The 12,316-nt window shown below is 32.1% G+C and overlaps 1 protein-coding gene across 1 annotated transcript; it reads left to right on the forward strand.

The window, feature by feature from the left end:
* Window positions 1-1,555: 1,555 nt before the first annotated feature.
* Window positions 1,556-3,034, forward strand: LOC141543527 (ADP/ATP translocase 3-like). Its single transcript, XM_074268945.1, has one exon. The coding sequence runs from the start codon at window positions 1,664-1,666 to the stop codon at window positions 2,555-2,557; it is 894 nt and encodes a 297-aa protein (XP_074125046.1). The 5' UTR covers window positions 1,556-1,663; the 3' UTR covers window positions 2,558-3,034.
* Window positions 3,035-12,316: the final 9,282 nt, after the last annotated feature.

A 12,316-nucleotide genomic window follows, 5' to 3' on the forward strand; every position in this document is an offset into this window, starting at 1 on the left:
ACCACTGAGAAGAATTAAGTCTTTCATAGTTGATCATTGCACATTCTTGCTGTTACTGTGTACAATTTATTCCTGTTTCTGCTTGTTTCCCTCAGCATCAGTGCATGTAAATCTTTCCAGGTCTTTTGAAAATCTGTTTGTTCATCATTTTTGATAGATCAGTAATATTCTATTACTTTTATTTACCACAATTTATTCAGTCATTCTCCAATTGATGGGCATCTATTCATTTTCCAATTTATTGCCACCATAAAAAGAGCTACTACAAACATTTTTGCACATGTGCGCCTTTCCCTTCCTTTATAATTTCCTTGGGGGTACAGATCCTAGAATGGTGCTGCTGGGATATGCCCTTTGGGTATAGTTCCAGATTGCTTTCCAGAATGGATGGATCATTTCACAACTCCACCAACAATGCATTAGTGTCCCAGTTTTCTTATTTTCTCTCCAACATTTATCATTATCTTTTCCTGTCATCTTAGCCAATATGAAAGGTATGAGGTGGTATCTCAGAGTTGTTTTAATTTGCATTTCTCTAATCAATAGTGATTTAAAGCTTTTTTTTTTTTTTTTTTCCATATGACTATAGATGACTTTAATTCCATCCTTGGAAAATTGTTCATATCCTTTGATCATTTATCAATTGATAAATACAATGGCTTGTATTCTTATAAATTTGACACAGTTCTTTATCCATTTTAGAAATGAGGCCTTTATCTGGAAAACTGGCTGTAAAATTTTTTTCCCAAGCTGATCACTTCTCTTTTAATATTGTTTTTGTTAGTTTTATTTGTGTAAACATTTTTTAATTTAATGTAACCAAAGTTGTCCATTTTGCCTTTCATAATGTTTTCTAGTTCTTTGTTGGTCATAAATTCCTCCCTTCTCCAAAGATCTCTGATAGCTAAATTATTTTATGCTCTCCTAATTTGTTTATGTCATTGCTTTTTATTTCCAAATCATTTATCCATTTTGATGTTATTTTTATGTGGATGATTGCTGCTTTATAATAGTTTTAGATCTGGTACTGCTATGCCATCATCCTTTGTATTTTTTTTTAATTAATTCCCTTCATATTCTTGAGCTTTTGCTCTTCCAGATAAATTTTTATTATTATTTTTCTTAGCTCCATAAAATAATTTTTAGTAATTTGATTGGTATGGCATTAAATAAATAAACCAATTCAGATAAAATTGTCATTTTTATTATAGAGTAGCTTGGCCTACCCATGAGAAATTCATATTTTCCCAGTTGTTTAGATCTGAGTTTATTTGTGTGAGAAGTATTTTTAAATTGTGTTCATATAGTTCCTGGTTTTGTCTTGGCAGGTAGATGCCCAAATATTTTATTTTGTCTACAGTTATTTTAAATGGAATTTCTCTTTCTATCCCTTGCTGCTGGACTTTGTTAGTAATACGTAGAAATACCGATGATTCGTGTGAGTTTACTTCATATAATTTGACTTTGCTAAAGCTGTTAATTTTTTCAAGTAGGTTTTTAGATGATTTTCTTTTAGTAATAATTCTTGAAATTTTTGCAAAGATCGCTTCCTTTTGATCCGAGCTGTAGCAAAGACTGTGCAGGCTTCAACGAGTTCTCCAGCTTTCGGTCCTCTTTCCCCAGCTTTCTTGCTCTATCTCCAACACCTCTGCCCTCTGTAACCATGACAGAACAGGCCATCTCCTTCACCAAGGACTTCTTGGCTGGTGGCATCGCCGCTGCTATCTCCAAGACTGCCGTGGCCCCAATGGAAAGAGTCAAGCTATTATTACAGGTGCAGCATGCAAGTAAACAAATTGCTGCTGATAAGCAGTACAAGGGCATAATGGATTGTATAGTCCGAATTCCAAAGGAACAAGGAATGCTTTCCTTCTGGCGGGGTAACTTAGCAAATGTCATCAGATATTTCCCCACTCAGGCCCTTAACTTTGCCTTTAAGGATAAGTATAAGCAAGTGTTTTTGGGAGGAGTGGATAAGCACACACAATTCTGGAGGTATTTTGCTGGCAATCTTGCCTCTGGTGGTGCCACTGGAGCCACTTCTCTCTGCTTTGTCTATCCCTTGAATTTTGGGAGAACCCGATTGGCAGCTGATGTTGGGAAGTCTGGCACTGAAAGAGAATTCAAAGGCCTGGGAGACTGCCTTGTGAAAATCACCAAGTCTGATGGAATTTGTGGCTTGTATCAAGGTTTCAATGTCTCAGTGCAGGGTATCATCTATAGAGCAGCCTATTTTGGAATCTATGATACAGCAAAAGGTATGCTCTCAGATCCCAAGAACACTCACATTGTGGTAAGTTGGATGATTGCACAAACAGTGACTGCTATGGCAGGTGTGGTCTCCTACCCCTTTGATACAGTAAGACGGCAAATGATGATGCAATCTGGATGCAAAGGAGCTGATATCATATATACTGGGACAATTGACTGCTGGAGGAAGAGTGCTAAAGATGAGGGTGGCAAAGCTTTCTTCAAGGGTGCCTGGTCTAATGTTCTGAGAGGAATGGGTGGAGCTTTCGTGCTTGTCCTGTATGATGAATTGAAGAAAGTTATCTAAGTACATCCTAACTAAAAATAGAACCAGTGAATATAGATCATGTAGAATACTTAACCATACTTAGCATTTTGGACCATTGACCTTCAAGAAATTCCTGTTGTCTTTTTATCCAGGCCAGATCATGTTAGAGGAGCCAGGAACAGCTCTTAGAAAAAGGGACTCATTTATTGTGATCCATTATTCACACAATGGACCTGATGATTCAGTATATTGATTCTATTGGTTTTTGGGAAAATTAACAGTTACTGTGGGTCCAAAGAGGCAGATCAAATTAGACCATCTAATTTAAATACTCTTTTTGTAGGACCATAAATTTGTGTTTAAGTATTTATTTAAAAAATAATGTCTCCCATTTGTACTTAAGCACTATATATACTATTTTGCACAGCTGACTATTTGGCAGTTATGATGATCTGTGTTGGGCATTCTGATGTAAAAAAATAAATACACAGAAGACTCTTAAAAAAAAAAAAGAAATTTTTGCAAAAATCAAGCTCTCTGGTCTATAGCTTGATTACTATAATTTCTGAAAAAAATAAATTTGCTTTTATTTATCACAATTTATTCAGTCATTCTCCAATTGACAAGTACCTATTCATTTTAAAATAAATTTTAAAAGTAGGATATTTTACCTTTTTAAATTTTGTGATACTTTTCTTATTTTTCATATTCTTTTTTAGTATTATTGACAGCATTTCAGGAACCATATCCACTATTTCTTTTAGCACCTAAGAAGGCAGTACATACAAGCCATATGATGACTTTTACTTTTCAGGAACAACAAATATCCTGTTATGATATTTTTTGGCAGAGGTATGTATTCACTTTTATTCATATATGTAAATAACATCCATGGTGAGATATATAATATGATGAAATATGAAATGTAATTTTACTAGTTTGTAATCATATAGTTGAGTAGTATCTGATATAAAATTTGAACTTTGGTCTGATTACCAAATCAGACCAAAGAACTATTTTAAGAGCTATTTATTAAGAGCTATTTTTTCAATACACAGCAATGCTTTTAATTAGTGGCTATGAGAATCACATATTCTCATCAATTTTACTATTCTCAGTCAACAATCATTTATAAATGACTGGATATATAAAAATCAAAGCAAAACAGTTTTTATCCTTGAAAAGTTTGTGATTGAGTTTGAGGAGAAATCAAGTATGTCTACAGGTATACATATATGAAAGAGATATAAGATTTTTGTTGTTGCTTTTTTTGTTGTTTTTGTGGGGTGGAATCTATTACTAACTAGGGAGATTAAGAAAGGACACTAATGAGTTTAAGATGTAGAGGGAAGGAGACAATGGATATTAGGAAGAAGGCAGGCCAGTCAAAAGTCGAGAAGATGGGAAATGGAATAAAGAAGGAACAATAAAGAAAGTATTTTCTAACCTGATAAAGGGGAATAATATATAATGTATAATAAGATAATAAGGTTGTAAATAAATTAAATGTTAGACAGAGGGGTTTATATTCAATCCTATGCATAATAGGGAACCATTAGTCTTTATTGCTTGAGGAAGTTTCAGTCATATCTATTTGTAGAATAGAAACTTTATAAACTATGTAAAAATGGATTAAAGAGAAACTTAAAGAAAGCATAATTAGGAAGTTACTGCCATAATCAGGGTTAGAGGTACTAAAAACCTTAATTAGATTAGTGATTACCTGTGAAAAGGGGATATTTCTGACAGAAAAGTGAGAGTTAAGAATTGAAGATAATGACAAAGTTGCACACCTGAATGATGAAAACATTGCTATTCCTTCAATTGTACTAAGACCATGTAGAAGAGAGAAAATTAGAGTTTCTTCATTAGATATATTGAGTTTAAGATGCTTATAAGACAGTAATTTTGGAAATGTCCAATAGACAATTGATGTTACACTGCTTAGGAAAGAAACTAGGGCTGGATATAGAAAAATCAGACAGTTATAAGACCTTTTCAATCCATTATGTCACCAAATGAAAGAGAAGAAAGCTTTGGAGAAAACTTTGGTTAAAATCAAAACAGAGGTCACAATATCAATAATGATCTAACAAAAGACACTGAGAAGACAAGTAGAAACAAACAAACAAAAAAGAGGAATGTCACAGAAACCAAGAGAAGAATGAGAATCCAGAGAGAGAAGATACATATTTGCTCATGTTGCAGAGACTGTTCACAAGGATGAAAAATGGGGGGCGGGGGAAGCCACCTGATTTAGCATTGAATAGATTATTTGTAACTTTGAAAAAACTACAACTCAATTTCCTAAATGGGAATAATATGCAAAAAGATGATGTCAGAATGCAAGAGGTTGAGAAGTAAATAGGATGTGAGGAAACAAAACCATTAGCAAAACTTTTGGAAAATGGCAGTTTAAGGAAGGACCAACATAAGATGATTACCTGAGGGGATGGTAGGGAAATATATGTTATTTTAAAGAAAGCAGAATTCCAGCCATGTTTTTGGCAATGTAAAAGAAGCCAATAGGTAAAGAGAGACTGCAGTTTATAATGGTGATCAAAAAAACTCTTTAATGCTGGATTTTTTTGAAAAAGGTTAGCTTATATAAGGAAATTCTAGAACCAAATGAGCCTAACAATTTATATTTTTTTTTCTTCTTTCCTAATTTAAGGAATATGTTCTCTGGCTTCATTATGCTTTTATCTAAAGTGCCTGAACAACTAACACAAGTGTTAGATCACATAGAAGGGAACCTTTAATGTATCTGTATGTTTATAGAGCTAGTAAGTTGTGGTTCCCTATATACTTTGCTGAAAAATGACAAGGATTACTTTTTTAGTCCTATCTGTATCTACAATATGGTAAAAGGATATTTCTGGGAAAATAAATCAATTACACAGAAAGTTCTTCCCTCTACTGTTTTTCCTTTAATAGTCTTTTAAATAGTTTATAGTTTTAGTCCATTAATAAACATTCCAAACCATGGAACATGAAGTAGCTTTGTTGGGCAGCCACTGGATGGCAGCAGAAATAAGACAGCTATGCTTTTCAGCAAGTCTCTTGTCACCTGGCAAATTTTTGCTTTTCATTGCTTTATTTATTTGTTTACTTTTTTTCTGTATATAAAGAACAAAGCAGAAAACATGAATCATCTAAGAAAATCATGGGAAAAAATCTGGAGGAGTATTCCTTGTTTTCTTGAGCACATGCCTAACAGCATATGCCTGTATACTTGCAATGTAAGCACTGATCCCTCTCATTAGAGAAGGGAAAAGAAAAAAATACTCTCAGGAGTGTCGTACAATAACATTGTCTCTTGATGTTAGAATATACACCACATGCATCTCAGGGATAAAATAAGATATAATTACAGACAGATCACTTAGAATTTTTCATTTTTTCTGAGATTTTATAATTCCTTTTCAGAGAGAAGGGAATTTAGAATTTATTTTGTCCAACTTCCCATAGTAACATATACATATATATATATATATATATATATATATATATATATATATATATATATATATATATATATATATATATATATATATATATGCCTTATATTATATACCTTATATATACCTTATATTATAACATTAAATATATAGTCACATAGAATTCCAAGTTGCAACACCTAGTTCATGCACTTATATTTACCAAGGAGGAGGTTGAGGCATATAGGGGTTTAATGACTTGCCAAGGCTTGAATCTCTCTTTCCAATCAAACTATACATTATTATGCCTTCCTGTAGACTGCAGTGCAGTCAGACTGAAGTTTTTGCTGTTTCTGTCAAAAAACTTTTAAAAAAACCCAAACTATCATTTTACTATCACTATGACATTATACTGGCTGCCCAACAACCTCCCCTTAGGCTCCTTTGTTATTTAAAGTATATTCTCTCATAATCCCTAACTTTTCAAATTCCTAATTTCTTTCAAGATTCAACTCAGGACTACCTTTTATAATAAGGTAGGAATCAGCATGGTATAATGGACAGAACACTGGACTTGCAGTTAAGAAATTATATTTAAATTATCCTTCAGATACTTATTAGTGGTGTGATCCTAAACACTTCACTTAACACTTCATGCCTCAAGTTTCCTCATATGTAAAATGAAGGTTACAAACACAGTGGAATCTCAGATTTCTTTCAATCACGTTCCCTTTCTGATCACTTGAGATGATAGCTTTTCTCTTTTTTAGTATTATCACTTTTTTTTTTTCCTTTTGGTATATATTGTGCATATGTGGCTCACATAAAAGTTTTTAAGTTTCCTCATTGCAGTGGTTATTCCATTGTTGTTTTAGTATCTCTAGTACCAACTCTAGTGCCTGACACATAATAGGCACAAAATATATACTTGTTGACTCATTGATTGAGATACATCTTTCATGCTTCTGGCCCTGAATGTTATAATTGTTATTTCCTAGTCATCATTGTTACCTCTTGTCCAAACACCTACCTCTTGATTTCAAAAAAACTTTCTTTCTAGAAGTCTTCTCATCAACATTGGCTTTTTGGGATCAAAGCATTGTTTAAAAATGAATATATATATATATTTTTTAAATCAGCATCCTGAATTGGGCCTGCAGAATTTTGACTATGGCTTTCATTCATCATTGCATATGACTACTATATAAAAATATCTGAGTATTTTTTAAAATGATTATCTTTTGTAGTAATTTTTTAGTTCTGATATGTAGATACATTTATATTCTAAATAAAAGTTATAAAAATAAATGAAACTTGCAAAGGTTGTAAAATTTGAAAAATACCATGAATAATGAGCTTTGCATAAAGCAAATTATTTTGTAACTACCTGGCAACCTTTTCTTTCAAAATAGTACAATTAATAAAATAAGAGTAGGGGTAACTTATGTTACATAATATATTAGCATTCTAGTGGAATGACATGGTACAAAATATAATAAAAAAAAATGTTCTTGCCAAAGTTTGGATGAAAACAATTTAAGACTGCAAGTATAGCTGGGTTTTATAGAATAATTTCAAGATAAATGAAACCTGCTTCCTTTCAGGATTAATGTAGGTAATTGACTTCTACATACATTTCAAAGGCACTTGTATTCCCCTCTGTGAATGCTACTTGGAATTAATCAATCATCAATAAGAATTTGAGTATCTATTAGATTTCAGTACTATGTGCTGGGGATACAAAGATTAAAGTTAAATACCTACCCTCAAGAGTTTATATTTTGCATTCTAATCAGGGAAGGCACCCCCATACACACATATGCCTTTATACATTTGTGGATGTAGACATTGTTTATGTATATAGATACACATGCATACACACATGCACAAATACATACAAGTATATAGAGCCACTTCTACATACATGTGTGTAATCCATTCCTTTCACAAATATATCATTACACAGATATCTAAGACACATATAAAACAAAAATAAAGTTAACATTGAATGGGAAGGCACTAGCAAGTGGCCTGGACAAGAAAGACCTCATGTATTAAATCATTCCTCAAATGAATCTTAAAGGAATCAGAGACATTAAGAGGTACAAAGAAAGCAAGGTTTCAGGCAAGGAGGTCAGCCAATGCAGTAGCACAATAATGGAAGTTAGAGCATTTTTCATAATGAGCAACAGACAGCTCAGTACAACTGGATTAAAAATGTATGAATAGAAATGTGCAAAGGACATTCAAGAAGCAGGAACTTGGGTTGAGGTTGGAAAGAGATTTAAATGTAAGACAATGAAGATTATATTTGGTCCTAGAGGTAGGTAATAGAGAGCTACTTGTGATTAGTGAATAGGGTGGAATATGTATTTTATTTCTAATAAAATTACTTTATCCACTGACTGTGTACAGGATGGAATGGAATTTGGAAATGCTTGGGGCAGGGGGAATAAAGAATAGGTTATTAAAATTGAACAGAGGAAAAGAGATAAAGTACTTATTAGCATAGTCACTTTGAGCTAGAGTAATAGGGTGATAGAGAGAAGGAAACATATATATATATATATATATATATATATATATATATATATATATATATGAAATGCTTTTGAAATCATATTTACAAGATTTGGCAAGTTATTCCTAGAACTGAGAGGAGTACAGGTTAAGAGTCTGAGTGATTGGTAAGAGGGTGGTACTATAAAGAATAATTAGGTGATTATATTCAGAGGTAGATTTGGGATTGGGTTGGGCCAAGATAATTAATTTTACTTTGTAAGTATTGACTTTGAGATTCCAAAGTTATGCTAATTTTATGTGTGCTTCAAATTTCTCCTTTTCTCAGTTATCAAAATAATTGATTTTTTTTTCTTTATTGTTCATCTTAAGATTTTGTTCAGTTTAGGATTCACTCTCTAGCAATAAGTGTGAAAAGTATATGCTGATCTGGTGTGTGTGGTCAGTGTAAGTGTGTGTATGCTCATATGCTCAAGCACACTCCTTGAATTATGGTTGAACTTTAATATTCAAATCATTAATCTATTTTGAGTTTACTGTGGTATATGGAATAAACAAAGCCACTTTCAAGTCTGAGATTTATGATTCTATGATGATATGGCTTTATTCTATTAACATTACAATTACTTTTGAGTGTCTATGTGATTGCAGAAAGACCTTGTTCAAAAGAAGTAACATAAGATGAGAATCCTGTTATGTGAGGATATCGTTAGGGGAAGGAAAACCTAAGCTGTTTTATCTTTTGCTTCCACCTGTAGATTTAAAGGTGGAAACCTTTCAGAAGTTTGTCTTGCTCTTTATTGCCACCTACCTCTTGAGAGTGGGAAAATCCTCTAAGAATAGTAAGCAAATTACCAAGAAAGAGCTAATAATGTTGACTCAGGGCTCAGGTAAGGGATCTGACTTGAATAGCTCTGCAGGCTCATGCACTTTTAGTGCAGGCTTTCACTAAAAGGTCTTAAAACTGCTTAGCAGCCTGAAAGTGGCAGTCAAATAGTGGAGAGGTCCAGAAGGGAATTGGTCTCACCTAGCAGGTGAAGTGTGATAGAGATTGTTCCCTAAGGAAATGAAAGACATCAAGACCAGAATTATGAGTTGCACTGGACATGTGGATTTCTTATTGCATGTGCTTCCCAGAAATGCTTCTGAGAATTGTACTGACTCTCTTTCCAGACAGCCACTGTATGCATTTGTGGGGAAAGTGACCCAGAACTTTGAGTAGATTATCATGATTATTCTTGTTTTTGCTTTCTAGTTTAATGAATATTTCATGATTGAATTAATAATTTCAACTTTGCTCTTTTGTTTAAATAAGAAGTATACCAGTGAGAACTCACATGTTCACAGTAGATGTATAGCTCTTCCACACCAGGATTATCCTGAGCACTTTGATAGTGAATTGGAGTAGTGTGGACATATATGTATGTATGTATGTATGTATATATATATATATATATATATATATATATATATATATATATATATATATATATATATATATATATATATATATAATTTTTTTTAATGTGGAACCACTTTGCCCTGGTGTTGTGAACTAGCATCAGGATAAAGACTTAGAATCATTGGTGCATTGGCACTACATCCACTTCAATCCAGTGAGTAACATATTTGGGGGATTTTGTTTTCTTATTCATTTTGCTAATCTAAACAGGTACATAATCCACACTCACAGGCAGTAGTTAGTCCACTTCTTTGATCCTAGCACTTTTTGAGCAAGGGATAACACTTTGTCCTCCCCCATCACTTTAAGTTGCACAAAGTCTGGCAAACTAATGATGTATCTTGCCATCTTCATCCTCCTAAATTTGTGGTACAAATCATTCTTAGTATTACCTTCTCTTCTCTTACACCAAGTCAGCTAAAAATCAGAGAAGTTAAGTGACAAGCTACATAAGGTTCTGAACTCAGATCAAAACCCCACTCTGTCTCCTTCAAAACAAGTGTTTTTCTCTCTAAACTATGATACTACAGCTAAGTCAATTATAATAGCACTCTGAATATGAATAGTTCTTGTATGTGATTTATAAAAAAAAAATACTGATTTAACAGTATGTTATTCAGAATAAACTTTTTTTTTAAGGCTTTAGCTAGAAAATGTGATATTTGCCAGAATAAATTCTTATAGCAAGGGAATAGTTAGTAAAAAGAAAGAATTGTTGGATTTAACTGAATTTAAACACATTTATTATAGTTTGAGAGTTAGAAAATCTGGTTTGTGACACATATTCTGCCACTACTTTATTTCACCACCTTAGGAAAATCAGTGTAATTTTTTGTGCTTTAGTTTACTCATTTATTAAATGACGAGGTGGACAGAGTCTAAAGTTCTGTCATAAGTTTATTAAGTGTCATGGGGAATTGAAAGGTAAGTAAGAAACTATTCTATTGCACATATTTAATCTAAATCAGATTACTTGCTGTTATGGGAAGGTGGGAGGTAAGAGAAAGAGGGAGAAAAATTTGGAACACAAAGTTTTATAAAATCGAATGTCAAAAACTATCTTTATATGCCTTTTGAAAAATATACTATCAAAAATTAAAAAAAAAAAACCAAAAACAAAAACAAACTATATTTTATGCAAAGATTTAAAATCCAAAGGAGAGATAACATTTGTAAAAATAAAAATAGCATTTCAAACTGCATTTGTTAAATATCTACTATGTACCAAGCACTCTGCTAAGTGCTAAGGATATATGATGAAAAAAGCAAAATAGTCCTTTAGTGGGTTTACATTCTACTGTAGGAAAACAATATTACCACACATAGATAAAGAGAAAAACATATATACAAAGAAATATAAAGCAATTTTTTGGGGGGGAAGAATATTAGAAACAGGGAAAATAAGAATAGTTTTCCTATAGTGTGATAGGATTTTTGAATAAAACTAAAAATCTAAAAAACAGATGTGAGGAGTGAGTACATTCAAGGCTTTCTCTATAAAGATATAGAGGATGAAAATGCAATGTTACAGAGAAGAGCAGATAACCAGTTTTGTTGAAATACAGAATGGATGAAGTAGAATAGAACAGAAGCAGAATAGAATTGCCAAAGGCAATTGGTTATAAAGTTAAACAAGAGAATTAATGCCTTATCATAGAGGTAATTGGTACTTCTCCATAATATTCTCTTATGAAAAATGAATGTGTTAGAGTAAGTGATCTTGAATTTCTTTCTCTTCCAGCTCTTGAGTCTATATTTTTTTTATCATCCCCATTTTTTTTTAATTTCTACTAGTAAAAAGAGAGTATATTTTATTCTGTTAGAGAAGGACAAAAGACCTCAGTTCATTTTGATCTCCTACATCTAATTTATGTTACTATTTATATGTTACAATTTATATGTTTATATATATGTTATAATTTATATGTTATTTATATGTTTATGTATATATGTATATATGTTATAATTTGTTACAATTTTATAATTTATATGTTATTTATATGTTTATATATATATGTATATATGTTATAATTTGTTACAATTTATATGGACCTGAATGTGGAAAGAAGATAAAATTAATTTCTCACTTACAAAGTTTCATTTTGTTCTTGCAGGAAATTTTTTTGTTATAGTTTTATTTCTTAAATAATAGCTTTTTATATGCAAAGATAGTTTTCAAGATTCAACCATGCAAAACCTTATGTTCCAATTTTTTTTTCTCTCTCCCTTTCTTCTATCTTCTCCCCTAGATAGCGAGTAACTCAATATATGTTAAACATTTGAGATTCTTCTATACATATTCCCACAATTATCATGCTACACAAGAAAAATCAGATCAAAAATGAAAAAAAATCAGAAAGAAAACAAAATGCAAGT

The sequence above is a fragment of the Sminthopsis crassicaudata genome, chromosome 5 (assembly GCF_048593235.1).
Source record: "Sminthopsis crassicaudata isolate SCR6 chromosome 5, ASM4859323v1, whole genome shotgun sequence".
Lineage (NCBI taxonomy): Eukaryota > Metazoa > Chordata > Mammalia > Dasyuromorphia > Dasyuridae > Sminthopsis > Sminthopsis crassicaudata.

Coding starts and splice junctions, on each gene's coding strand:
- LOC141543527 (XM_074268945.1), top strand. CDS start 1,664: ATGACAGAACAGGCCATCTCCTTCACCAAGGACTTCTTGGCTGGTGGC.